Below are 27,969 nucleotides of genomic sequence, written 5' to 3'. Positions count from 1 at the left end.
TGGCCCGTGGTTGATGCTCATTGGTGATCATGATTATCAACAGGAATAACTATTACCAATGAGGCAGCCCCTGCAGGGCCAGAGCTTGGGTTCTGGGTTCAAATCCCACATGACCCCTTAGATGCTGTGTGACTTTGCACAAGCAACACCACCTCTCTGGGCCCCACGCCTCATTAGACTGTTTACACAATGGAATGAGAATATATCAGCTCTCCAGGCCTCTGCCTGCCCCCTGGATGAGACAGGATAGACAGGGTCATGACAAAGACTCCACCACCGGCCGGGGTCAGACGACCTTCCTTTAATACAAAGTCGATATATCTACATACACAGAGGTGGGAAACCACCCAGCTGCTTCCATTTGAATAAACAGTGTTGAAAGCAGCGGCAGGTCTGCTCTTGTACAAAGAGGAAAACTTGCTTGCTCAGGGGTGGGGGTGGGAGATTTCATCTTTCTGTTTCTGCCCCCAAACTGCCCCGTAGTCCCGGGGGGGGGAAGGGTCCCTGATCCGGGGCAGCACACGGCCTCTCTCTCCCCGAAGAAGTGGGAGCCTCCCATTTTGTTCGGTCCTCCTCCTCGGGGTGGGAGACAGGGGGCTCAGGCTGTGGGGGGGGGGGGTCACTGCCATCTCCTCTGGGGCAGTGCCCACCCCGGTGGGCTCGAACCCGACGCTGGTGGGCCCAAGTCCCCCCACTGCCCCACCCTCAGAACGGTCCTTGATATGTCTGAGAATTGAATTTCAAAGCAAAAACAAACAAAAAAAGCATTAAAAAAAAAAAAGAAGAAAGGAAACTAGGAGCAAAAGGTCCTATTCTTGAGCGAGGCACACCTTCAGACGGTAAGAAAAAGAAAAAAAAAAGCAAGCCACGGGGCAGGCTGAGCCGCACGCGCCTGCAGACACAGCCGCCACACGAACGTCTTCTACGGTGAAAAAATAGACTGCGGACAGAATAGGAATACGCCGTTTTTCTTTTTAAATTTGTTGACTGTCTTTTTTTTTTTTTTTTTTTTTCCTGTTTGTGTCTTCTTTTAAAAAAAATGAAAAAAAATACACTATTTAAAAAAAAGGAAATGTCACTGAATACAGTTACACTGAGTTTGAAAGAACGCTGAATCGTGCCCCCGGCCCGGCGCCCCCAGGCCACAGGGCAGGCGGGCGCCCCGGCGGGGGGAGGACGAGGGCCCAGGCCGCGGCCCCCGCCCCCCGCGGGGTCTGGGGAGAACCCCTGTTTGCTCACCGCCCCCCTCCCCCCACCCCGGAATCGCGGTTTTTTTTTGGAATCGGAAGGAAATGAGGAATGTGCCAAGTATCGAAGGCGGCGGCCGCTCCAGGGAGGTCGCTGGGGCCGCGCGGGGGCTCGAGGGGCCGCGTCGCCCCGGAGACCGAGCAGAAGCGCGGCGGCCGGGGCCCAGGCCTCGGGGCGCCCCCGGCACGGGAGGCACCGGCCGGCGGGGTCGGGCCGGGCCGACCTGGCTCTAGGTTGCATAGTGGTCAAAGCTCCCGAGGTACTCCAGCGCCGCCTGGTAGCAGAACTGGTACTCGTCCTGGGGGGTGGGGGAGGCGGGGGCTCCGTCAGTGCCTCTCCGGCTCCGAGGCCCCCCAGGGCTCCCGGTCGCCCTGGGAGAGCCTCGCTCCTTGACCCTGTGCCTATGCTAGACTCTCCACCTCCTCATCTCCCACAGGTCCTGCTCATCTTCTAGGACGTGGCCAGTTGGCCGCCACCTGCCACATCCCCCTGGGGGCGACGAGGCTGCGACTCCAGCTGTGTCTCCCCAGAAATGGGAGGGTTAGGAGGATTTTGTTGAAATGCCCAATGTGAATATGATGACGAAGTCCCTCCCCACTCTCGGCCTCCCTCAGGATCTGTGGCCTGTGTTGGGGTCCTGGCCGAGCTTGAACTTGCTGTGACTCAGCGGCCAGGACAGACCACCTCTGCCCACTCCGAGGGATGCTTCTCAGCTCTGCACTTCAGCTTACTCTTGTGTCTCAACCCCCTTCCGCCCACAGGGACCCAGAGCGTGAGCCCATCTCACAGAGGAGGAGACGGAAGCGTGAGGCTGGGCTCCACCTCCCGTCCCGCCCTCACCTCCGTCTGCACCATGGCCGGCCTCTGGGTCCGCAGCATCTTCACGGTCTGGAAGATGTCCACCACACCTTCGTACCGCATCCGCTCCAGCACGATGCTGAGCGTGATGAAGACGCCCGTCCTGCCCACGCCGGCACTGTCAGGGTGAGTGCGGCAGTTCAGGGCAGGGTTCTCAGGGGAACCCGACTTGACCACCCGATTCCTCAAGGATGAAGAGTCCAACCTGGACTGCCCTGAGGCTCAAGACCGTCCTTGTGAGGCCTCAGTTTCCCCAGCCGACCAATAGGCTGGGGCTTGGTGGAGAAGCTCACCTGCAGTGGACAGAGATGGGGCCATCCTGGCCGAACTGTTCCTTGGTCTTGTGCACTTGGCCGATGAAGTCGATGAAGCCCTCCCCCGACTTTGGCACGCCCTGTTCCGGCCAGTCCGTGAACTGGAACTGCCGGACGGTCCGGGACTGGCCATCCTGGGAAGGAGAGATAGCCTGGTCTTGCTACAGAGGTCAGCGGCAGCCACAGTTGTTTCCCCGCCCCAGCCAAGCTCCAGTCCCTTCTCCATCCTTCCCCAGCCTCAGCCCCATTTTCCGCCATCTACCCTGATAGCCCATTGTCCAGCACCATCTTTCATTGGGATGTTCCAATCTTATCTTTCACCACCCAAGGATGCCAGGACCATCCTCCTCACCATCCTCTAACTTCACTGAACAGTGACACCATTTCACATGGCCACTGTCCACACCCCCACCACCCATCTGTTCCCCTCTCCACATCTCCAGTCCCATCCACCACGACTGAAGTAACATCCAACACCACTGTTGTCCGCCATCTTCCATCCTCCACCACTGACTACTGACCATCTTTTATTGCCCACCCAATGGCGCGATCTTCCACCAGCCAACACTGGAATCTCATCAGCTTCTACCAAGTGCTACCCAACATTGTTATCTCCTATCCTTTGCCATCCACTTCTGGTAACACACAATCCTTGACCATCCGATGATGCCACCTTCCACTGACTTCCTCCATCCCCACCACTCAACCATCCTTCTCTCCAACCCCGTCTTCCCACTACCCAGCAGTGCCATCCAGCATCATTGCTCTCTGCCATCTTCCATTCATCATGACCCAATGGTATTATTTTCCACCATTCATCTCTAGTAATTCATCACCCTTCTCCATCTAAGGACCATCTTCTACTGACAATTTTCATCCTCCTTCATTCATCATTTACCGCTTTCCAGTCACATTCTCTACATCAAAATGGTGACTTCCAGTGCTACACTCTTACCCTGATGGCCTCCATCCTCCACCATCTAACACTTCCTTTCTCCAATCCCACCTTCCTCTATCTTGTACCATCAACAGCACTGTCTACTACCATGGATCATTGACTAGTCATCACTCTTTACTACTTAAAGTCATTTCCCATTGATTTTCCCCACCTGCCACTGGCCAAACACCTGCTCTCTGTAGTCTCATCTTCCTCCATCCATTGCTGGTAACACATCACATTTTACCAACCCATAGTACCTTGTTCTACTGGTATTCTCCATCCTGTTATCCATGCATTCCCATATCCAATCCCACCTTCCTCCCATCCAATGCCATCCTTGTTTAACAGCCTCTACCACCCAACACCAACATCTTCCCCTGATTCTCTAATCCCACATGCCACCAGTCCAATGGCGCCATCCTGCACTATCCAAGCTGGATGACCAGCGATGCTTTACCACCCACGGGCGACATCCTGACTGTCGTTCCCCATCAACTCACCCGTGAGTCTCCAATCCTCTCCTCCATCGCTGACTCTGACCGCCGTCACCCAGCGAGGCCACCTTTAGTCTTCACCTGTTCCCATCCAGTACCTGCCCTCCTCCCATCAGCCAACACCACCGCCCTCCACTGAGCCTTCACCAGCCAACGCTGTCCACTCTTCACTCGCATCTTGCCCGACACAGCGGTGCCAATTCCTACTAGCCAATCTTCACCGTTCACCCCTCTTTTCCAATCTACAGCTCCAGTTTCCACCAACTCTCCTCCACCAGGCTTTCAGCCCTCTGGCTGTATCCCCCATGGGTTGTCGCTTCCAGGGGAATGCCCACATTCGTTCCTTCTTACGTGATCGCCTCGGGCCACGTTCCCTGGTGAGCGGTGTTACACGCACGCCAGCGGGGTTGCTGTGGGGTCATGGACATGGCCCTCGCTTCTGCCCACCTGATGTTGGCTCGTGATTGGCCAACTCACTCGTCTTGCACCCAAACCCCAATGCTTACTCCTCCCCCTGGGTCTTTGCTTCCACCCTCAATTAGCGAAGCCCTCTCCAGACCACTAGGGGAACGTTGAGTAGCCTGTAGGGTCCAGCCTGGGTTTTGGTCCAAACTCACCCGGGCGTCTGTGACCTTAAACTCGCGCAGGATGTACTGAGGCATATTGTATTCCGCCATCGGATCCACCACGAAGTACTGGTAGCGGGCGGAGCGCTCGGCCGGCCAGTACTGGTGACACTTCTCCTGTCGCGGGGATGGCAGCTGTGGTCAGCCCCATCCCGGGCCGGGCCCCCGCCCCACCCTGCCCCCCGCGGCCCCCCGCTGCCCCCCGCTCACCCGGCCCATCTCCCGCAGCTTGGTCAGCATCACCACGATGGTCGAGTTGTTCTCCCACAGCATGCGCCAGAAGTCCTCCGTGCTTTCGGCCAGCGGCCCCTGCGTGGCGATGTAGGCCTTCTGCTGCCTGCAGGGCGGGGTGTGCGAATCCAGGGTCACCCCCTCCCTGTCCTGTTCAGCTCTCTAAATGACCTCGTTTCGCACGTGGAGAAACCCTCAGCCTCAGGATACTTTTCAACTCCTTGAAGGAGCTGCGGGTCCGTCTGCTGACCTCTCCCGCCTTCCTCCTCCACCTCCCTCGAGAGCTATTAACTAATTGCCATAGTTCGCATGGGCGGTACCCTAGTCCTGGAACACCCTCCCTTGGCCAGGGTTTCTCCCCCTCAGCACCACGGACATTCTGGGCTGGGGAATGCCACGTGATGGGGCACCACTCCCTGCACAGTGCTGAGCAGCTCCCCTGGCCTCGACCCACTAGAGCCCAGGTCCTTCCCACCTCCCTCCCATTTTGACAATCAAAAATGTCCTTAGACTCTGCTAAACGTCCCCTGGGCGGCAGAGTTCCCCAGGCTGAGAACCTCTGAGGGAGAAGAGCCAGTAGAGCCATGCTGCGGACAGCAGCCATCGGTTAAACACACGTCGGAGACTCCTTCCACCTCAGGGCGGTGTGGGGCTGGCAGTGTCTGTCTAGCTCTCTCCCACGCAAGACTAGAGGCCCCCCGAGGGCAGGGCTGGGGCCTTCTGCGGCCCCAGCATGGCCCAGCAACGGCCGGGGGTAGGGTACCTGTAACCATCGATGAAGCTGGCGTTGATGTAGTCGGAGCCCTCCACGCCCCGGATGGGCTGCAGGCAGACCCGTGTGCTCTCGTAGGGCATGATGTTTACCAGGCGGTTCTTGAACTTGTTACAAGGCAGGTTGGCACTGATGAAGCGGGACGTGTGGGCTTTGGAGTTGGCCAGCCGCTGTAGGGTCGAGGGGGCAGGGGGCTGCCGTCAGGACAGCCTCCAGCGGATGGGGGGTAGGCTGCTTTGCCCAGGGCTGGAGAGGGCTGTGCGAGTTCCTCCAGAGCACTAATGATGGGGTGGCGCGCAGGGGGATGCCAGGCCCCGTCCTCTGGTCCCCCGCCCCGCCCACAGCAGTCTCCCCCTCCTCCACTGTCCCACCTTGAACTCAAGCTCCATGCCGGTGACATGCTCGCCGGGCTCCACCTGGGCCAGCTTCTGGATGTAGGCGTAGAGGCTGCGGGCAGGCACCTCCGTGTTGCCGCAGCCCACGGCCTCCAGCAGGGCCTCGTGGATGAAGCTGTACTGGTCCTCGGTCTGCACCATGTAGTTGCGCTGGGACCGCATGAGCGTCACGTGGCCGTACACGTCCACCGTCTTCTCGGGCTTGATGCGCTCCAGCATGGCGTCGATGACGATAAAGCAGCCCGTGCGGCCCACGCCAGCGCTGCGGAGGCAGGCCCGGCCGTCAGGGGCCGCCCGGGCGGGAGAGGCGGGGTGCAGGCAGGAGTCGCGAGCGGAGGACAGGGCCAGGTGTACCTGCAGTGGACCACGATGGGGCCGGCGTCCGGCGGGTTGCAGGTCTTGACTCTCCGCAGGAAAGCCAGGAATGGCGTCGGGTACTCGGGCACCCCGTGGTCCGGCCACGCCGTGAACTGGAACTGGCGGACCTCACGTTTCTCGCTGGAGCCGTTCTGGGGGCCACAGGGACACTGCCTGTCACCGCAGCCCACCGCCCACGTGTGGGGGCCCAGGTTCAAATCTCTAGACCAACACGGCCGTGGGTGCCTGCCTCGGGTGTCTGGCTGCCCCGGACATGGGGGTGTCTCCGCCTGTGAGGCATCTCGTACTCCGTGCAGCCGGCACTGCCCCCACTTTCTCCTGAACCCGTCGCACCCATTTCAGCTGGTGGCAGCTATGTCCTTCCAGGCACTTGCCAGAATTTAGGAGTCACCTTGACTCCCCTCCCCCACCCTCCTACATCCAACACATCAACAGGGACCCTCAGCTCTGCCTTCAAAGTCTATCCGAAGCCCATTTCTCTCTCACTCCTTCGATGGTGACCACCCGGGTCCAGCCCCATCATCACCCATCCAGACCAGAGCAGCCACCTCCACCCTGGTCCCCAGGCGCCCTTCCTCCCCCAAAAGTCTATTCCCCTCACAGCACCCAGAGGGCACCAGTGAGCACCGGAGCCAGGCCCTGCCCCTCCTCTGCCCACAGTCCTCCCTGGGGTAAAAGCCCAAGTCTCCCCTGCAGCCCGCAAGGTCCTGCACCATCTGCCCCTGCCCCTCCCTGCCCTCACCTTCTACGCTCTCTCTCACTCAGCTCTAGCCACACAGGACTCCTCACTATTACGAAAACACCCCAGGTACAGTCTTGCCCCAGGGCCTTTGCACAGGCTGTGCCGTCCGCCTGGAATGCTGCTCCCCCAGATCTCCTCATAGCTCCCATCCTCACCAACTCCAGGTCCCCCACTACATACCCTACTCTTCTGTTTTACTTTTATGCATCAGGTTTCCTGTCACTTCACACGTGCACTGACCGCATCTTGTCCGTTACAAGACTATAAGCCTCACAAGAGCGAGGCGTTTTATCTGCCTTGGTCCCTGCCGTGTCCTGGCACCCGTGTCAGGGTCTGACACACAGTGTGCGCTTAGTATGTGAATGAACTGAAAACTCTTGCTCCCTCTTATCCATCTGCTCCGTTTTCTGGCACCCGAGCCAGCTGTGTGCTTAATGTTGAGACAGGACCTGGCTGGCTGTCAGGAGCACACGGTGGTGCCAGGAGCACCTCCCCTCCCCATCATGACAATAAAAAGTACCCCGACATTGCCAGACGTCCCCTGGATGGCAAATGCCCCAACTGAGAACCACCGCTGGCACCGTGTTATGGACAGCAGCCATCAGTTAGATACGTCTCAGAAGAGTCCCTCGGCCCCAGCCCCGACTGCCCACTGTCTTCCGTCCAAGGCTGGAGGCCACTTGAGGGCATGGCTGAGGTCACAAGCCTAGGCTGGGTGAGGCCAGAGGGCAAAGACCTGGGGGGTGACTAGTGGCAAAGGGACAACAGATTCATTGCTAAATTGGACTCCGCTGGTTTGTCCTACCGCTGGTCTGGAGACAAGAGCTGTTCCATCCGAGTCTCACTGTCCCCTTCCGTGACGTGGGCCACAGGACAATGTGGTCAGCCTGGGTCAACGTGTTTGGTTTCTTCTAACTCAAGGGGAGCTCCCAGGGCAGAAGCTGGGGTCCTCGTCTTCCTCCTCCACCCCCATCACCCCTCCTGCAGCCCCCAGTCCGCACCTGGGGCCCTACCTTGTGCAGGGAGAAGGTCCGCACACAGAACGTGGCCAGCTCGATGGTGTCCAGCAGCGTGACCTGGATGAAGCCGTAAGTCTCCGTGCCCCTGTTGGGCCAGTACTGATCACATTTGATCTGGACCGGGTGAGAGAACGGAAGTGAGCGTGGGCACGGGGCTGGCCAGGGGCTTGGGGGCTACAGGGTCCAGGCCTCACCCGTGATTTCTCCTCTAGCCGTGTCATCATGACAATGGTAGCGGAGCGCTGCTCCCACACCATACGCCAGAAGTCACCAAAGGTCTCGGGCAGCGGCCCCTGCGTGGCGATGTAGGCGTTCTGCCGCCGGTAGCCATCCACGTAGTTGGCGTTGATGTAATCGCTGCCCACGATGCCTGCGGCCGGGGTGAGAGGCCAGAGATCACTGGGGGCACTCTGTCCTCCTGGGCTGGTTCCACCAGGCCCACCACTTCCTGGAAGCCCTCCTGGACTGCTCCAATCTATCCCCAAGGGTATCGTGGAGCGTATGCTTCATGGTTTCTCCCCCTTAGCACTATTGCCACTGGGGGCCAGAGCATTCTGTGACCTGTGGGGACCATCCTGTCCACTGTAGGGTATTGAGCTGCATCCTTGGCCTCTACCCTCTCACGAACACTCCACCCCTTCTTCCAAGTTGTAGCAATAAAAATGTCATCAGACACTATCAAATGTCCCAAGTGGTGGAATTACTCTGAGAATCACTGATGTACAGGAACAGATAGAAAAATGGAATGGACAGCGGCCATCAGTTAAATACGTATCTAAAAATTCCTGGTGGCTTCTGGCTGGAGTTGGACCAGGCCTGTGACCAGAATCAGGCCTGTTTCCCCACCAGCCCCCTAGCCAGTACACTCTGGCCTCGCCCTGTGGCCAAGAGGCGGCCTGGGGTCTACGAGCTCTCTGTGGAATGAGGAAGAGTGGGATGGAGGCTGGGCCCCGCGCGCTACCTTCGATGGGCTGGAGGATGACGCGAGAGTGGTCGTAGGCGATGACGTTGGCATAGCGGTTCTTGGGCTTGTTCACCTCCAGGTTGGAGTGTTCCCACGTGAACTGCTGGCCCGGGTCGATGGACTGTGGGCAAAGGGAGGTGGAGGGTGTCAAGGTGGGGCTTCTGCAGGCTCAGGAGGGTGGGGGGGAACAGCTCACCTCATACTCCTGGGAGAGCTTGAGGCTGTCGTTGGCCTTGAGGCGTTCCGTGTGCTCCGCCATGTCCGTGATGGGGATGGGTGGGTGGCTGAGCATGCCTGCGGGCAGAGCAGACCCGACGGCGGCCGGTCACTCGGGGGCCAGCCCTGGGGCCAGGGGATGAGGGGTGCTCTACAGTGTGAGTCTGCGATGGACGAGCTGTGGTTAGAGGGAGTGGCAGGGGGCGGGGACCCCAGGCCTGTGGGTCTGGAGGAGCAGCATAGGGGCTGCAGCCCCTGGCTGAGCCCTGCTCCCAGGGCTTCCCCTCCCTAGTCCCCCTCCACCAGTTGGGGACGCAGGGGCTGGGGAAGGGTCGCCCTGCAGGACTTCAAGCTCCTAGTGCCTCGTGGCAAGAAGCAGGCAGGTGACACAGAAATGAAGAAGCAGATGCAGCTGGCTGGGCCTTCAGAAATATGTTCCCGGGGTAGGGGCAGGAGGCTGATACTCCTTTCGACCCCTCTGGGACCAGAGGGACTGAAAAGTCCTCTGCTAGGTGGGGCTGAAGGATTGGGAGGGGAGACACAGGGTGTGTGTGTGTTGGATGGTTGGAGGTTTCCCCATCTGTCCGTGCACCTGCCCCAGGCGCATGAGCTCCTGACCTTGGAGGGTTCATTTTCTCATCTGGTAAATAACAGTGATGCCCCTTATCTTCGGAGTCCCCAGGTGGGTGGCTGGAAGTAGTGGGGTGGTCCTGGCTCTTTCCTCCCGATACCCGGGCCTGCCAGATCCCTCCCTCTCCTGGGGCCGGGCAGCCACGCATGCGCTCACCCACTCACTCAGCAGCTACAGTGATGGCCCCACGCCGACACCAGAGTACCAGTGTTAAACCAACACAAGATTTGCAAAATTGACTGGTAAAGAGCTGTTGTTCTGAGTCCCTGCCACCCTGGGGGCTCCCTGAGGGCCTACATTTAAGGGGCCTGAGGCTGGTGTCTGACCAGTGGATGGGCTCCCGCTCTCATGTGCGGACATGTCTCACCTCCATTCCTGACCCCAGCCCTCCCCTCTGCTCCACACGCAGTCACAACCTGTGCCCTAAGAGCCCTGCGGACCAGACCCCCGCCCCCCTCGAGAAGCCAGCGCAGGACAGGCGGGCAGAGAGAGGAGGTGGGATGGCGAAACCACGGGTGAAAACAAACGGGCGAAAGGAAGCCGAGAACAGAGACACAGGAACTAACTTTCAAAGTGAAACCCCGGCTCCCTGAGGGGGCTGCTGAGGTCTGAATCTGCAGAAACAGCAAACAATAAATAAATGAAAACAGGCGGGGAGCCCACCTCCCCACGCCCCTCGCTGGGTGCACGCACAGCGGCCGGCGGACAGACGCAGAGGGCAGAGCGACTCCAGCACTGAGGGACACACGGCTGCCCCAGCCCCGGCCCCAGCCCCAGCCCCAGCCAGGGAGCCTGCAGCAGCTGCAGTGTGTCCCTGTGACTGGACATCAGCCAGTCCTGATTCTCAGCTGTGACTTTGGAAAGATATCAAAGCTTCAAGTTCTTCTATCAATATGTCCCCACAGACCGACCTGGACTTGGGTCCCCTGTTGGGGTCAGCAGAGGGGATTTTGGAACAGATGCAGGGTGGTGAGGGAGAAGCTTGAGGGCAGGGGAAGGACGTATGGGCCCATGCCATGAGCTTTACGGAGGACAGCGGCCATCAGTTAGACATACACGTTTAAAATTCTCATTTGGGTGGAAACAGAATGGACCTAAGCTAGTCCAGAAACAGAAGAGAGAAGGGAGTATGTCAGGGGTGCCAATGAGACCTTTGATGAGCTCTTAACGGAGAACTGCAGCCACCAGTTAAATAGAAATGATTGAAATTCTCTTTAGAATGAAACAGAACGAACACGAGACAGTCCAGCAACAGAAAAGAGAAAGAAACGTATTAGGAACAGCACGTTAGGCTATGCATGAGCCCTGCAGGAGGGCTGCAGGCATCAGTTAAACAGAAATGTTCAAAATCTCCACTTGGTTGGAAACAGAGTTAACAAGAACCAATTCAGAAACAGAAAGTGGAGACTGAGGCGTAGAGAGAGAGACAGATGTTACTATGCTGGGAGTTCACATGGAGGACGGCAGCCATGAGTTAAATGAAAAGTTCCTTGTTGGTCAGAAGCAGCTGGCCTGAGCCCGTTAAGCGGGAGGAGACGGGGGTGACGTGTGGGTCACTGTACGTGAAGATTCTTCAGGGCAAGACCCCAGTTCAGTTCTCCTACCAGGTATGGCAGGTGAATTGCTGAATCCTGTCAATCTACAGTGAACTCTGAAGTGGCAGGGAGCCCATGAGCATCTGTGGCCACGGAGGGGAGAGGGGCAAGGCGTGGTGGAGGCGGGTTTCTGTGCCTTGCCAGGGGCTCACCCCGGGCAGTGCGGGCAGAACCCTCACACCCACCACCGAGTGGCCGTAAGGCTCGAGGTGTGAGCAGCAGAGTTCTTTCTGCCAGAAGAAATGAAATAGAAAATTTCTATCTTTATTTTCAGATGTCCTTTAAGCTCCCAGAGAAGACAGCAACCACCAGTTTGAAACCAACTTTTCAAAAGCCTCCCTTGGATGTAAGCAGAACCAGCCCATGGCAGTTCCAAGCCCAGATCCACATCGGAATCTGGGGATCAGGAGTTTAGCTGCACCAGGCACGTTCGGTGGAGGCAGGTGGAGATCCACCGGGGTGCAAGCTTCCTCTCCCCGCGTTGCTGAGGTCCCTGGCAGCTGGGGCAAGCACATACCTGGTGTCTGGAAGTTAATGCGTCTCATTTCCACAGGGTCCTTGGGGTGGTGGGGGGCGAGGTCGGCATTGTTCAGTAGGCATTTGGTGCGGGGCTCTGAGTCCTTGCGTTTACTTCATGGGAGCAAGCAGAAGTCAGTGAGCTCCAGGGCGTGTCCAAAGACACACGGGCACATGCGTGAACATGCACGGGCGCCACACCCGTGTGACCCGGCTGGCAGCAAAGGGACCCTGTGTGCATGCGACTGAGGGGTCGGTCCCAGGACCATGCATAGACACACGGGTGATGGCTGGGGCAGCCAGGTGCCCCGTCACCCTACGGGCGCAGTGCCACCCCGGTCCCCCTCCCCGACCTCTAAAGGGCAGGACTGGTTCTCACCTGTCAGGCTTACTGCTCCCGAAAACAGATACAGGTAAAGAAGAGGGAAAAAGAAGACAGGTGAGGATGTGCTGGCCTTAAAGGGTCTGCCGTGTGACTAGGTGGCTTTCTTGCCCTCTCTGAGCCTTGGCCTGCTCCAGAAAATGGCTAATCCTCCGGGCCTGGGTCTCCTGCACAGAGTAATGTCTCAGCCCTCCCCTTCTAAGCTAGGACGTGTTAAGCATGGTGACGACAATTACCGTCCAGAGGCAGCCTCCACCCCAAATCTTCCTGCTGAGTGGAGAGTGGGGCTTAACTGGGGTCAAATCACTGGCCAGGCTGGAACCCCACCCTGCCATTTTCCAGGCTGTGTGACTTTGATAAAGTCTCTAAACCTCTCTGAGCCCTGCTTTCCCTGTCTGTACCATAGAAGGGTTCTGTGATAATCTCCTGAGACGACCCTTCCTTGGGTCTTTCCCCCACCTTTTCTAGGAAGCCCTCCCTCCTGTCAAGTGGGGGAGTGCAGGGGGCTCACTTCTTGTAGAGCAAGATGGCAATCACGATGCAGATGATGAAGACCACCGCCAGCACGGGCCCGATCACCCAGATGAGCCCCTCCTCGCCGTCCACGATGGGCTGGGGGTCTGGGTTATCCAGCTGGAAGGGGTCTGAGAAGGGGCTGGCCGCAAATGTCTGCAGGAAGGGGGTGGGGGGACCTCCGTCAGTGCCCATCCTCCTCACGGTGGCCAGATGGCTCTTCCTCAGATAGAAATCTATGTCCATCCCTACTCTAAACCCTCTGAGAGCTCCCAAGAGCCCTGACCCTGGTGCCTGCGCAGCCTGGCCCTTGCTAACCTTCTCTCTCCCCATTCCCCACTCTGTTCCAACCGCTCTGAAATTCTTTCTGTTCCTCCTGCACCCTTAGGCCTTTGCACATGCAAAAGCTGGGGTGCTTTTTCTTTACTAAACTCCTGCACATCTGTCAAAGCCCCAGTTCCAAAGTCCTTTCCTCTCAAAAGTCTTCCCCTTGGGATTCCCTCAACCCCAAGTCCTTCCCTCTGCCAGCTCTGACCACAGGGAGCTGGGAGGATCTGTGTCTGGCTGTGAGGTCAGGGCCCTGCGGACCGAGGCCACTCTGGGGCCTGCCTCACTCGGCAGGTGTGGCTGGATGTGGGCAGACACCATTTGGGACTTACAGGCTCGCTCTTCTGCAGCACGGCAAGCACAAAGAGAACATATCTGTGGCCAGGCTCCAGGCCCCTGTTGTCAAAGCCACCATACTGCTTCTGGTCGCCGGGATGGAAGGTGGGTGGCAACACTGAGAAGCGAGCCGCGATATAGGGCCGGGGCACCTCCAGCTGGCGGGAGTGCCGCAGGCTGCGCCGTTGCAGCCGTGCAATGTCTTGGATCAGCTGTGGGAACAGAGGTGTGGGCTGCTCAGCACCTGACTGGGAGCAGCTGGGCTCACGAAAGCTGGGACATGTCCAGTGGTTGGGCCCCAGACCCTTACCTCCTCCAGGTCCATATCCTCTGGGCTGCCCAGCGGGGTCAGGAACTGACCGCCACGAGACTTACGTAGTGGCACCATTACAATGAAGTAGTTCCTATCAAAAGATAAAAGTCATGGGAGGCTGTCTACAGGCATGAAAAAGGGATGCTATCTGGGGCTGAGTTGGGGAGCCACCCCCTCGAGATCTTCCCCTCTGCTCAATGAGTAGATGGCCCCAATCACATGCACCTATAGTTCCTGATTCAAACCTCCAGGCTTTTGATTATTCTATACTTTTTGCCTAGAAAGCTTACCCCGTGCAATTCCAGTTGACCCTTCAACAACATAGAAGTTTGTTGTTGGTTTTTTTGTTGGGGATGGGTGGAATTAGGTTTGTTTATTTTCAGTGGAGGTAGTTGGGATTGAGCCCAGGACCTCGTGCAGGGGCATGCACTCTACCACTGAGCTACACCCTCCTCCCCAATAACACAGGGGTCAGGGGGGCTGACCCTCTATGCAGTCAAATCCATGTGTAAGTACAGTTGGCCCTCTGTGTCTGTGGTCCTCCATTTGTGGATTCAACCAACCATGGATCAAGTATTTGTTGAAAAAAATCTGAATATAAGTGGATCCATGCAGTTCAAGGGTCAAATGTATAGGTCTCGAACTCTTATACATCCTTCAAAGCCCCAGCTCCCATGCCCACACATTCTTGTAACCCTTGATTTTCTCTGCTTCCCAGAGTCTTCCTCTCTCACTAGTGACTCTGGTGCCTCTCACTGCCACACCATTGGAGCTGAGAGTGTCTGTTTCCAGCTGTCTCTTCAACAGTCTGGGAACCCAGAACCAGTAGAAGGTCAGGCACATGGGAGTGTCAAGGAATGCTGGAGGAGCAGACATAAGGCCACATTTAGCGATGACACCTAAAAGCAGCACTGGATCTTCAGGGCAACTACTCGAGATAGGTTGTGATCTCTATTTCACAGGCGGGAAAACTGAGGCACTGAGAGGTCAAGAGGCTAGCCCCAGTCACATAGCTGGCTAATGGTGGTGTGCAAAATCCCTGGGGTGGGCTGAACGTACTGGACGGGCACGGGGCTCTGGCCATCGGGCAGATACACCACAATGAAGCCGTCAGAGTCAGGCTTGGGGGTCACGCTGGGCTTGGAGCTGAGCAGGTTGAAGGCAGTCCAGGCGGTGACTGTCTGCTGGAGGCCGCCCAGGCTGCTGCCGCGGTTGGTCAGCACGAAGTTGTAAAAGGTGTTGGGCTTGAGGTGCGTGATGAGCTTCTTGGTGGTGCGGCTGTCCACATCCAGCGTGAGCCCATTGTACTGGATCTGCGGGCCAGGGTTGGCTCAGTGGGGCTCAGGGCTGAGCCTCAGTCCCACCAACTGTGACCCCAGGCAGAGCCCTAATGCCAGCTGAAGCCTGAGCCCACTCAGCTGTGAGCACAGTGCAGCCCAGCCCCCGGACCAGGCCTAGACTCCAGCCTAAGCCCTGACCCCGGCTGACCCCGCCCCTGACTCGGTGGGAGGCCGCACCTTGTAGGGCGTCGGGGAGTTGTAGTTGTCGGGGAACTCCCAGCTGAGCAGGACTGACGTCTTCATGATCATCTTCACCTTAAAGTTCTTGGGTGAGACTGTGCCAGGCAGCGGCGAGCGGGAGAAAGCAGAAGAGAGGCCCCGTGAGCGCTGGGGGCAGCACGGGCGGACGGGGTGGGGTGGGGCGGCCCAGGCACTCCCTGTCATCCGCTGTGCACATGGCCTTACTGCCTGGCCCTGGCCCGGCCCTGCCTGGCCCTGTCCCAAGTCCCTGCTGCGGGAGACGGCGCAGCTGCAGAGAGAAGGCGGAGGCGGAAGAGGGAAGGGGGACGGGTCGGGGGGCGGCGGTGGGGGCGGCGGTGCCACCGAGGCACGTCCCACCTTTGCCAACACCGGAGCCTCAGGGTCTGGACTTGCCTGGAGCGTCCACGAGGAAGCAGAAAAGTGACCACTTACCTGGGCGGGGGAGAGGGAGGGGGCTGGGGTGGGGGCAGGCGCGAGGCCCAGCCCAGCTCTGGTGCGGGGGTCACCGCGCGCCTACCTTGGTCCCGCAGGAACGTCCGGTAGCGGACGGGGGGGCTGTAGGGGCCGGGGCCCCGGCGCGTGTGGGCCCGCACTTGGAGGTCATAGGCCGTGTCGGGCTTGAGGCCCTGCAGCGTGAGCACGTTCTCGGCGCCCGGCTCGGCCGCCGCCGGCAGCTCGGTCTCTCGGGCGGGGCCCAGGGCACCGGCCTCCCGCACGGCTACCGTGTACTTGACAATGGCCCCGTTGCGCTCGGCAGGCACGGGCGGCAGCCAGCGGAGTAGGACGGTGCCGGCTGAGGCGTTGCCGGCCGCCTCGAGGATCTGCGGGTGGCCGCGGGGGGTGTCCTCTGGGATGCTCAGGACCTCGGCCGCCTCCTCGCCCAGGCCGCCTCGGCTCCGGGCCGCCAGCCGGAACACGTACGTGGCCCCCTTGTGTACGCCTGATGCTGTGTAGTGGTCCTCGGTGGGCGGGAACTCTAGTGTGGCCAGAGGTGACGAGTCCTCGCGGCCGAACTGCAGGCGGTAGCCCAGCACCTGGTCCTCGAAGGTGCCGGCTGGGGGCTCCCAGCGTGCCAGCAGGCTGCCCTCGGGGGTCTGCTGCACCGACAGGGTGGGGCGGCCCAGCACTGCGGGAGACACGGGACAGGTGTTAGGGCCACAGGACCAACCCCCAGCCCAGGAGCACACAGTGGGGTTACTATTTTCAAAAGTGGTCTTGGGAAGGCCTCACTCAGAAGCAAAGACTTGAAGGAGGAAAGGGAGGGAGTTGCAGGGAGGTCTGGAAGGAACAGTGATTCAGGAAGAGGGACCAGCCAGTGCAAAGGCCCTGAGGTGGAATCGTGCTGGGTGAGTGCAAGGAATGGAGAGGAAGCAGGGGACTCAGAGGACCCAATAAAGGAAAACATCCACAGACATCATGGCAGGCCCTCATCTATGTACTTCCTCCCTTGAGTTATTTATTCGCCCCTTGCCTCCTGCTGGCACATGATTAGTATCCATGGACTGTAAGAGTGTCCAAAACCCTGCCTCTACCCCATGGTTCTCAACCGTCTGTGTAGTAATCAATGTGTCAAGGTCCTGAGAAGTCTGGCTACACATGAAACCATGTTTCTCCACTGCAGGCCTTATCAGGACCTTTAATGGAATATGCTATGAAATCATTAGTGTACACAGCAGGTTCTGCTTAGCAAGCATGACTTCTTATGCAATGTGCCTGAGAAAGGAGGGAGCAATCCTGGGAAGCGTCCTGGAGGAGGTGACGTGGGTGCTGGAGGCTGGAGGACAGACTAGGCAGGCAAAGGGAACAGTATGGGCAGGGGCTGGCAGCAGTGTAGAGGAGTGCTGTGTCCAGCTGGGAGGCCCTGAACATCAGGCTATATTGTCAGAGGTGCAGCACGAAGGGTGCAGGAAGTGGACAGAGGCCACAAGGGTCCTTCTTTGCTCCTTGAACACTCCAAGCTTGTGACTCCCCCTTGAGTCTCTGGGCTGTGCCCTCTGCCTGGAAGACCTTCTCTTTACATTTCCATGGCTGACTCTCTCTCTCCTCACTCAGCTAAGTTTGGCTGGGGGAAAAACAGCCTCTTGTGACTGATGGGAGGAACCCAGAGGGGCCAGAAGGGGAAACTGAGGCAAGGCTACCAGGAGAGGCAGCTCCTGGTGCAGCGGGGAGGCGGCACACCATCCTGAAATGACAACCCACTTGGGGTGATCAGAGCTGGGATGGGGGAAGCAAGGGGTGCTGTCAGGCGGAAGGGACGCAGAGAGGACACCTGGCCCAGACTGTGGGATGGGGGGGTGGGGAAGGCTCCCCGAGGAGGTGCAGACTAAACAAAGACCCAAAGGATGCTGAGGAGACAGCCAGCCCGGAGAAGGGTATCCGGGCAGAGGGAACAGGAGGCAGAGTCGGCTGTTAAAGGTTTCCGTCTGGCTGAAGCTGAGTGGGGCTGGACCACGCTGGGTCTGAACAACCTCTCGAGTAGCCCCTACACCTCTGTTCTCCCTGTTTCTCCTGCCTGATGCACCCTCTCCCCACGTGGGCTCTGGAACTCTGCAGGGACACTCTGGGGGCCAAGGGCATAGGAGGGTCACCTACCTGCTCCTTTGGTCACTACCACCTTGGGTTTGCTGCGAGCGCCATCGCCTTTCATGGTGTAGGCGGCTACCGTGATGGAATAGGCAGTCTCAGGCTGCAGGTTTGTGATGACCATCTCCTGTGGGCAGGGGTGGGGGGGGTCAGTGATGCAACCAGGGCTGCCCACCCTCCTCCCCATGCTAGGGACAAGCAAGGGGGACGCAGGGCCCAGTCCACGGGCAGAGACGTGCACCTGAGCTCATGCACAGATCCCAACATGTAACACGTCCAGGCTGAGATGGGCACACGTGGCCTGACACCTGTCACGGCTTCCCCTGGACCAGCACAGTCCCTTCCTTTCCCACACTTGCCCCCATCTGGCCTCCCTAAAGTGACCACCAGAGAGCGCCTGTGAGCACCTGAGTCAGGTCCGAACTCTCTTGCTCATAGCCCTCCACTCCACCCCCAAGGCCCTACACAACCTGCCCCACCTGCCTGCCCTCCCCTTCTCCCTCGCTCACTCTGCTCCAGCCACACAGGCCTCCTCTCTATTCCTCCTAAACACCAGCCACAGTCCTGCCTCAGGGCCTTTGCACTGGCTGTCCCTCCAGCCTCCACTATACCCACTGGTGTGCTAGAGATTCCTTATAACAACTCTCAGAAGCCCACAGTTAAATTTTTAGAAAATCTGTGAGCCAGTTACTAAATACAACTGTTATTAAAAATTAAACTATGCAAATGATCAAATAATAGTAAAAACAAAGGTAACAAGTGCTCAAACCCAACCCTTCCTAATTATTTTGCCACCTTTACTATTAGTTATGTCTCCAGATTATTCTGTCTCTTGTATCTGTGTGACAGAAACACTCTGCAATGATGAGCTACCACAAATCTGGTGGGTGGCTTGAAATCGACACGGTGGGAGTATTACACCCTGGAAAACGGCAGATGCTACCAGTCAGGACTGTGCTCCCCGCCGGACAGCTGACTGTTCATTTACACCACTGCCTCTGCCCCGTCTCCACCAGAGCTGGAACTAGGCCTGAATTTGTGCTTTTTTCCAATTAAAGCATCCCTGTCCCCTGGACCGTGACCCCTAGGAAGGCAGGCACAGGCCTGTCTCGGTCACCATCGTGCCTGCAGCACCTGGCACAGGCTCTATGTATAGCAGGTGCTCAGTAAATCACTGCTTGTTCAGTGAGTGACAAAGCTCCCGACCTTCACACAGTCACACGTGTGCCCATGTCCCCACGCATGCACACCCGCACACCCGCACACCCACACACCCAGCATGCCTGGGAGCTGTGGGGTGGCCCCAGGTCAGGAGCACAAGGTGGGAGGACAGGATGCATGAACAGAGGGTCTCCTGCACCTGAGCCTCCCATTCAGTCTTCCCAGGGTCTTGGTGGGTGGGAGGGACTGAGCCGGAGCCCCATGGGAACCTTCCCCCCAGACTCGGGGTGCGGAAGAGGCAGAACTACAGGAGTGGGTGGGGCCACATCAGACTTAGGGCTCTCAGAAGAGCCTGTGGCCTCCATTTTAGGGGCAGAAAGACAGCCCAGAGAGAAGCAGCAACTTGCCCGAAGTCACACAGCAATCCTGACTCTGGTTCAGGGCCTCCCAAGAAAGCTTGGAGGGGTAGAAACAGTAGTCCTGCACACCTCCTTTCCCACCTGGTGCCCACTGACCCCTCTCATCATGCCAGGCCTGAATGAAAGGATACTTTTTGGCCTGAGAGAGAAATTTAGAGGTCAGGGAAGGCTGTGCTGGGTGACCAAAAGGCTGGAAAGTGACTGTTCTGATCTGCCAGGCCTGGGTCCAGCAGAGGAGGCTGTAGGAAAGGCCTTCCAGGCTGTGTGACAGCTTGGGCAAGGATGTTGGGGAGAAGACCGCAGCAAGCCTGGGGAAGGGAAGTGCGGAGGCATGAGGCCAACGGAGTCCCGGGGGCCATTCAGGTAAGAGGGCTAATGGATACCTCTGGGGACCCAGCAGGTGCCCATTTGCCTGATGCAAAACTGAGACTTCAAGGTCCAAGAGGTAAGTGCGTGCGCATCGGGGGCCCAGGGGAGGAGACCCTTTTACAAGCGGCGTGCAGGGGCGGGGGTGACACAGCACTGCACGGCCCGCAGGAAAAGCACTGGAAGTGGCACTACTTACATATTCAGCTGTGTCGTCCATCTCCCACTGAGCGCGGGAGGAGGCGGCAGGGGAGAGAGGAGGAGGTGAGCGGAGTAGCCAGAGAGAAAGAAAGAGAGAAGCAGAGAGGGGGCAGGAGTGCAGGGACCCAGGCCCCGCCCCAAACCCACGCCCCGCCCCGAGCCCCGCCCACCTGGGCATCGGCCAGCATGATGTCCTTGATGCGCGGCGGCCCTCGGGCCTCAGCGCCCTCCATGCGCACGTAGTGGACCTGGTAGCCGCGGATCTGGCCGTGCTGCCGGCCGGGCGCGGGCGAGCGCCACAGCACGCGAATGGCCGTGGCGTTGAGCGCCTCCGCCTCCACCTTCCGCGGCGGCGCGCTGGGCACTGGCGGGGGGAGGGGAGGGGCGGGCGGGGCCGTTACTGGGGCGCCCAGCCCCGCCCCGGGCAGCGCCACTGCCCGATGCCAGGGTGCCAAGGGACTGCTGGTTAATTGGGCGCTCTGAGCGCTCACCACAGGCCGGGAGGGAGTACCTCCTTCACGCCTCCCACAGCCCGGGAGGGGCCCCTGACGGCATACCCCACTTAGACACGCGCGACTTAGGTCCCCCGGAGCCTAGCCACCTGCCAGGGCCGCGCATGCCCCAGCTAAGAGCTTTAGCCACACTGCCTCTATCCTCACAGCACCCCTTCCAGATAGGAGCTCTTATGCTTTATATATAAAGGGGAAACTGAGGCACAAAGAGTGGATTCCATGATCACAGGGTTATTAAGAGGCAAAGCTGGGATGTTAACCCAGTTCAGCTGCAAACTCCTATACATTCCAGTGTGCAGCCAGCCCACCACTTTGCACTGGGCCTTTTTCTCAGCCTGTCCCCAGCTCAGAGCCCTTGCCACCCCCGCCACCCCCTCCCACCCCAAGGTCTGGCATGAAGACCGGCCTCATTTCTTCCCCACGCTCAGGACAAAATGTGGGCTGCCAACTGAACCTTCCAGGCCAATGGCTCAGAAAGCAATTGGTCTAGGTTCCTGGGACTAAGAGGTTGGAATCTTACTGGGGAAGCTGCTTGCTTCATGTCTCCCCATGCCCTCGGCTTCTACTGCGTGACCAGTGCCTTGAAACTTTCTACCTCAAAATCAGCCACAGTGGGAATATTTACACCACAGAAATTGGCCGGTGCTTACAAATCAGTCTCCGTCCCCCAGTGAGCTGCTTGTTAACCGTTATCAGCGGGCAATCTAACTCCTTTCTAGGTAGCATGGCTCAGTCCCAAGCAGCTCCAAACCCCGACATTATCCCAAGAGTCTAAAAACCGGGTTTCGGGCGTCAGGGACCATAATCTTGTTGCAAGTGCTGCTTGCTGTTGCTTACACTCTGTTTCCATGGTTTCCACCACTGGACCAAAATTTAGGGCTGCCAGCTTAACTTCCCAGGCCCAAGGCTCAGAGAGAGAATGCAGCCCAGAAAGGTCTAGAATGGAGAGTTCTGAGATCAAGGAGCCAGGGGTGGCTTGGGGAGGCTGCCTGCTGCGTGCCTCCCTCTCCTGCTTGTGGCTTCTACCTTTTGACCACCAGCCAGCCCCATCTTTCAGGGACAGAAGGCTCCAAAGTGGGGCCCAGGCTGGGGCCTGCGGGGTCCCCAGGACAGGGCCAGTGCTTACCGTCCTCGTCGGTGCGGACGACCACGGGCGAGCTCTCGGGCCCTGGTCCCACCTCTGTGTGAGCGACAGCCGTGATGCGGTACTCCGTCCACTTGTCCAACGCCTCCAGCAGGATCTGAGTGGTGGTCGGGGGGATGCCGTTCACCTCCTTGGGTTGCGGGTCCTCCGAGCCCAGCGGTCGGTAGCGGACGCTATAGCTCACCAGGGCCCCGTTGTGCGTTTCCGGCGGCGGCGGGCGCCAACTTACCAAAATGGCCGTGGAGCGCGTGCTGACACATTTAACGTCTTGAGGGGGGGCTGACGGTTCTATTGGAGGGGGGAGAACGTGGGGGTGGGGAAGGGAGGCGGGATGGGTGGGGAGGGGGTGGGGAAACAAAAGATGGGAAAGAGAAAATAAAAAAGAAGATGATAACAAACAAAACAGAACCAAACCAAAGAGAAGTCGAACCCAAAAGAAGCGGGTGTCAACCAAAGGTGAAATGGGAGGGTGGGCAGGTGGGTGGGGATGGCGGCCGGGAGGGCTGGCCAAGAACGCTGCACTCATGGTACAGGGCTGCACTTGGCACACAGTAGGTCTTAGGCAGAGGGTAGCTATGGTCCCCATGGAGCACAGACGTGTGTGCCATGCATCATGCCAAGCAGAAGAGCAGTAAAAGCCCCATTTACTGGCACCTACTATGTGCCAGGCATGGTGCCAAGGGCGTCACAGAATAACGGCAAATGTACTTATTTATTGAGCACCTACTGTGTGCTAGGCACTGTGCCAGAAGAATGGCAACAGAAGCCTCATTTATTGGGCACCTATGTGCCGGGCATGGTGCCAGAGGCTTTACAGGGTAACAGTAAAAGCATCTATTGAGCCCCTTCTACATGCCAAACACCATGCCAAGGGCTTCAAAGAATTACAGTAAGTGTACTTAATACAGAACACCTACTGTGTGCCAGGTACAGCACCAGGGATGGAGTAATAGTAAACACTGGTTTCCTGACTATCAACTGTGTGCCAGGGGAAGGGCAGTGCAAGCCCCATTTATTGGGCACTTACTATCTGCTAGGCACATCGCTGAGCACTTTCTAGGTTAACAATAAGAGCACCTATTTACTGAATACCTGTACTGCCAGGGACCCTGGAGGGCACACAGTGGTTACTTCAACCAGGACCACCCCCTTGCCCTTACCTGCAAAGAAAATAATGCTTGTGTCTCGAGCACCTACTGTGTGCCAGTCAGCATGCCAAAGGCTGTATACAGTAATAGTAAAAGTCCCTGTGTATTGGCCACCTACTGTGTTGGCACCCGGCCAGGGCTTTACAGATACAGGTAGGTACATATTTAGCACCTACTGTGTGCCATAGTTTTTACAGATCATAGTTCTTCTGTTTGGAGCCCCTACTGTGCACCTAGCACCACACTAAGCCCAATACAGATGAACAGCAAGGCTCATTTGCTGAGCACCTACTGTGGGCTGGTCATCGTAATAGCCCCCTGAAGATAACAGCAGCAGCTGCCTAGTGCATGCCAGGCACCGTGCTGAGGCCTTTATGAGCTAACAGCACTGGTCCCCACATACCAGCACCTGTGTGCCAGCCACTGTGCTGGAGGCTTTACTGAAAAAGAGTAACAGTTCCCACATATTAAATACCTACTATGTGCTAGGTACTGTACTGAGGGCCCTGTCAAACATTAATAGGTCCCATTTTTAAGCACCTACTGTGTGTCAGGCACTGTTTTTTACTGGGTAACAGCAATAGCCTCCCCATTTAAAGCACCTACTATGTGTCAAACACTGCTAAGAGCTTTATTGGATAACAGTAGTAGTCCCCATGTATTAAGCACCTACTATGTGCTAATGACCTTATATTAAAAAGGTAATAGTTCTTACTAAGCACCTACTATTTACACAGTGCCAAGAAACTTGCAGATGACAGCTCCATGTTTTGAGCAAAAACTGCGTGCCTGAAACCATGCTAGGCCCTTCCAGACTGACAGTGGCTCCCAGTTGAGCACCTACTATGTGCAGAGCACCAGGCCAACATCTTTAAAGTGCCACTTACTGGACAATAACATATGCCAGGCACCATGCCAAGGGCTGCAGATAATAATCACAGCCTCTGTGTTTCAGAGACCTACTGTGTGCCCGACACCAGGTTAAGCTTGTTACAAACTACTAAGAGCTTTCAATCATGGAGTGCCGACTGTATGTCCAGCACCGTGCTGATCCAGTTTAGACTGAAAACAGCAGCTGCGTTTATGGAACACCTACTGTGTGGCAGGCAGCACACCAAGCGCTTTGTTAAATAACAGTGTTATCTTCCTACACATTAAGCACCGTGTGTGTTAAGGGCTTTATGGACCATCAGTAATAGTCTCTGTATGTTGAGTGCCCACTAAGGGCCAGGCCCTGTGTTCTGGGCGTTACCAACAGTAAACCTCATATTCTGTGCACATTCTGCACACTAGCACCCTAGGCCCTCTACAGACTCAAAATGCAGCTCACTGGCTATGCCTTGTTTAATTCGAACGACCCACCTTGGTGGCCAGAACTAGTATCTCCTACCCCTACACCATGTTATAGGCAGTGAAACGATTTTCAAAGCTCCCCTGGTTTGCCTGGCATTCTTTCATCATTGGTAGTGTACCTACTGGGTGCCAGGTCCCACTCATCCTGGATGCTCACCTCCCATTTTACAGGTGAGGAAACTGAGGCCCAGAAAAGGCAAGTGGCCTGCCCAAGGGCCTGTGGCGAGAGCCAGGATTTGAAGCTGGGCTCAGCTGCTGTCTATGGGCTGCCTTGCTTGAGGCAGGGAATTCAGGCCTCAGCCTGTGCCTTCATCAGCTCAGGCCAATTGAGGATGGCTGGAGCCAAACCCCCTCAAATGCCCATGACCCTAGAGCCCGCCTCGCCTGGAAGGAAGCTCAGAGAGGTCACTGGCCTTGCTTGAGGTTAAGGCACACAGAACCTTCACCATCATACCAGCCCTATTTATTCACTGAGTATGTGTCTACAGAGAACTTACTACATGCACACCCCACAGTAGGTTCTAGGACCCCGAGATGAATTAGAGGCCCCTGTTGTCAAAACCTCTAGGCTACCTGACTCCAGAGGCTATTCCAATGGCTTACTGCAACCAGAATGACTCTCTGGCCTCACTTCAAGTGAAACACTGGAGTTCTGGATTCTGAAACCAGACACTTAGGGGTCCTCACCCCCATTTCTTGACCAGCCACCCCAACCAAAAGTAGCTGGGGGGAATCAGGCAGGAGAGGAAAAACCAATCGAGGAATGTGCCAGAAGGAATGGATTCGCTGAAAAAAAGGGGGGATAAAATAAAACCAAAACCATAATAAAAGAAGAAACGATGATGGTGATGATGATGAGAAAAACCATAATAAAAGAAAGAAAGACGCCTTCCAGAAAACTCCCAGTCTGGTTACCTACCTTCCACTCTTCAACTGCTAACTTAAAAGACTTTCTTACGAGGGAGGGAATGGCGGAGCGCTGAGCTACAAGGCCAGACCGAGCTCTGGGTGGGTCTCCGGATGCAAGCTGGCGCGCAGCCCTGCTCAGGCCCCAGTGTGGGCATGCCGCAGTTCCGGGCTGGCACTGACGAGGCGGGAAGGTGGGACGGTGTCTGGGGAGACCCACGGCTGAGTGGTCTGGCCTCCACCTACCCTTGAGTTCAGCCTAAGAAGCCCGCACTCCCCGGGGGGATACGCCTGGCCCTGAGTCTTGACTGCCAGTTCTCTCGGGCCCCTCCCGTCTCGGGTTGCGAAGTGGGGAGTCCCTTCTCCCTCACTCCCTGTCCTGGGCCGCCCCAGAGGTTCACGTGGCTGGGCCAAAGCCGCTTTCTTGACGACCTTGGAGGCCGCCGCCTTCACAATCCGGCCCAACCTGCGTGATATCTCGGAGGAGGTGGGGTGGGCGTAGATGCACACAGAGATGTGTGTGTGCAGGGGCGGGGTTCCGATTCCTGGTTCCTGGACAGGCATGCCTCTTGGCAGCAACGGAGAGTTGAGGGGGCTGAATTTGGGCTCCGGACTGTCTGCACAGCCCAGAGCTGATGGACACATGGGCCACAGGCTAGGGGACACGCAGGGTGGGCCGTTTTTGTGAACCCACTGGAGACCAGCGCGTACTCACCTTTGCGGCACCTGTGCCGGTCTCTCACGTGGCCGCCCAAGCCACAGGACACCCTCACTGATCGCCTCACGCACAAACACGCCTGGAGCTGCGGAGCGCTCGGCTCGGCCCCGGCAGGTAGGGGGAGGAGGGTAGGGGGCCGGGGGTGGCAGGCAGAGGTGGGTGCTGTGTCTCCGAGGCCCTTGATCCCAGCAGCTCAGACACCCTGGCCCGGGTTGCTCTCACTCTCGATTGACCCGTGATCCCCTGTGTACACACGCCCGGGGGGGCTTGAAGGTCTGGACACCAAGGCAGCTTCCGGAACAAGGCCTGGGGTGGCTGCCCCGAGACTGACTGAGCAGGAGGTGGGGAGGAGAGGAGGGCTGCGGCGGCTGCCACGCCGGCCAGGCTGAGCAGAGAGGACCGAGCAGAGGGAGGAGGGGGAGGCAGGGAGGCTGCGGGAGGGGAGGCCTGCTTTGGGCCTGAGCTCAGAGCAGGCAGGGAGGGCGGAGCGGGGCGGGGCCACGGTGTGGCCCAGAGCCAGCTGCAGTGTTCTGGTCAAAGGGGGACTTTTTGTGACGAGGGGGGGGGGGCCAGGCAGGCACAGCGAAGAACTTCAGGAATTCGAGAGCCCTGTGTTTGGGGAACCCTGAGCTCCCCCCAGATCCTCACTCCCCCCGCCCCAGCCAAGGGCCATCTGGGGAGGGAAGCGTCTCTGAGCCCTCTGCTCTCTGGGAAGGATGGGGCGCGGGCTGTGACAGCCTCACGGACCCCTCAAAACGCCTGTGGAATGGGCGCAATGTGGCCATTCCACTGGCCCCGGATCCGGGAGAAGCCGAGGAGAGGAGGTCCCATCAGCCTCCACTCCCCAACGGCGGGGGAAGCTGGCCTCGGCGGGGCCCCACAGGCCAGCCCCTCACTGCACCGGCGGGGGAACCGCGGCGCCGCCGCGCGGGTGCACGCGGCCGAGGCGGAGGGCCGAGGTGGACGGGCCGGGGCGCCCCCCACCCCTGCGGCAGCCCCGGCCAGGCCCCCCCCCGCGGCGCAGGGCGGGCTCCGCGAGACACCTACTGGACTGCAGCGTGCGCTGCCGCACCACCGAGGTGAAGGCGCCCAGGCCCTGCGGGGAGCGCGCCGCCAGGCGGAAGGCGTACTCCGTGTTGGGCTTGAGGTCGTCCACCACGAAGGTCGTGGCCGGGTCGAAGGTCCTCCCGACCTGGGGACGGGGCGCGGAGAGCCACGGAGGTGGAGACAGAGGCAGACGCGGACACCGAGAGAGATGGAGAAAGAGGAAGAGTGAGAGGTGGGAGCGGCGGCAAAGAGAGCGGGGGAAGACCCACACCCAGGCACAGAGCCGGCGAGACGCGACGGCCGCCCACCCTCGCCGTGCGCGCACCTCGCGACCATGGTCGCCTTCCCGGAACAGCAGCTCGTACTTGACGATGCTCTCCTGCCGCGGGGGGCTCCACGAGAGCCCGATGCTCGTCTCCGACTTGGCCTCGGCCCGGAAGTTCATGGGCTGGCCGGGCACTGCGGGGACGGGGAGAGGAATGGCACGGGGGGAAAGCCGGGGAGGGGTCCACCGGCAGAGGGGGCCCAACCCGCCAGGTCCCCATTCTCCTGAAAAGAGACCCGTGGAGCTCGGCACTGCCCTGAAGGAAGGGCTGCTCAGCTCTGGATGCTTTTGGAATGTTCTCAACTGTTCGTATTTCCCTGTGGACCCCCACACCCCTTGTTGTCTGTTGTCTACCTCAGTTCCCCCATCCTCTCTGCTACCAATGGAAAAACACTAAAACAATTCTCTTTTCAGCTGACTCAACACCTTACCCCTCCTCGAAATTCAATTACAGAGAAATTGGTGGGGACCCTAATTTGAAACAGGATCTTCACCCTTCCAAACCTCCTGTCCCTTTGTTTGAGTAACTGCCTTAGTCTTCCTGGATTTGAGGTCCTAGAGCCTGAGCCCATAAGAAAAAGCCCAGAAACTTGCAGAGAGCTGGGGCCCCACACATCTAAACGCCCCACACCCCCATCCCTAGCAGGCAGGAGACCAGCCTGCGGCCTTTGAGTTGATGTATTTTGTTATTTCAAAACGGGCAGCATGGACCCCTCCAGTGAGAGCAGCAAACAG

At 58.2% G+C, this 27,969-nt stretch overlaps 1 protein-coding gene across 11 annotated transcripts in view; it reads right to left on the bottom strand.

Annotated features, from left to right (window-relative positions):
* Positions 1-281: 281 nt before the first annotated feature.
* PTPRS (protein tyrosine phosphatase receptor type S) overlaps positions 282-27,969 on the bottom strand; it is a 96,512-nt gene continuing 68,824 nt past the window's right edge. For 4 of the 11 annotated variants that reach the window (XM_032465835.1, XM_032465833.1, XM_032465836.1 and 1 more), the window contains 26 exons: positions 27,235-27,368; positions 26,910-27,054; positions 21,720-22,025; positions 20,252-20,445; positions 17,944-18,061; positions 15,869-16,477; positions 15,328-15,425; positions 14,870-15,123; positions 13,808-13,901; positions 13,494-13,709; positions 12,833-12,990; positions 12,319-12,330; positions 11,941-12,053; positions 10,395-10,442; positions 9,178-9,275; positions 8,979-9,102; positions 8,212-8,387; positions 8,012-8,131; positions 6,233-6,387; positions 5,855-6,140; positions 5,475-5,653; positions 4,691-4,817; positions 4,472-4,597; positions 2,400-2,554; positions 2,089-2,224; positions 282-1,546 (listed from right to left, as the gene is read on the bottom strand). In XM_032465835.1, coding sequence (XP_032321726.1) covers positions 1,478-1,546; positions 2,089-2,224; positions 2,400-2,554; positions 4,472-4,597; positions 4,691-4,817; positions 5,475-5,653; positions 5,855-6,140; positions 6,233-6,387; positions 8,012-8,131; positions 8,212-8,387; positions 8,979-9,102; positions 9,178-9,275; positions 10,395-10,442; positions 11,941-12,053; positions 12,319-12,330; positions 12,833-12,990; positions 13,494-13,709; positions 13,808-13,901; positions 14,870-15,123; positions 15,328-15,425; positions 15,869-16,477; positions 17,944-18,061; positions 20,252-20,445; positions 21,720-22,025; positions 26,910-27,054; positions 27,235-27,368 — 4,250 coding nt within the window. In that variant the 3' untranslated portion in view covers positions 282-1,477. The remainder of the gene's footprint in view (positions 1,547-2,088; positions 2,225-2,399; positions 2,555-4,471; positions 4,598-4,690; positions 4,818-5,474; positions 5,654-5,854; positions 6,141-6,232; positions 6,388-8,011; positions 8,132-8,211; positions 8,388-8,978; positions 9,103-9,177; positions 9,276-10,394; positions 10,443-11,940; positions 12,054-12,318; positions 12,331-12,832; positions 12,991-13,493; positions 13,710-13,807; positions 13,902-14,869; positions 15,124-15,327; positions 15,426-15,868; positions 16,478-17,943; positions 18,062-20,251; positions 20,446-21,719; positions 22,026-26,909; positions 27,055-27,234; positions 27,369-27,969) is intronic. The other 7 variants (XM_032465837.1, XM_032465838.1, XM_032465841.1 and 4 more) reach the window with 4 other exon arrangements.

The sequence above is a fragment of the Camelus ferus genome, chromosome 22 (genome assembly GCF_009834535.1).
Source record: "Camelus ferus isolate YT-003-E chromosome 22, BCGSAC_Cfer_1.0, whole genome shotgun sequence".
In the NCBI taxonomy this organism is placed as follows: Eukaryota; Metazoa; Chordata; class Mammalia; order Artiodactyla; family Camelidae; genus Camelus; species Camelus ferus.
Note: the sequence above shows the minus strand (reverse complement) of the source record. Positions and strands in the feature narration are given on the sequence as shown.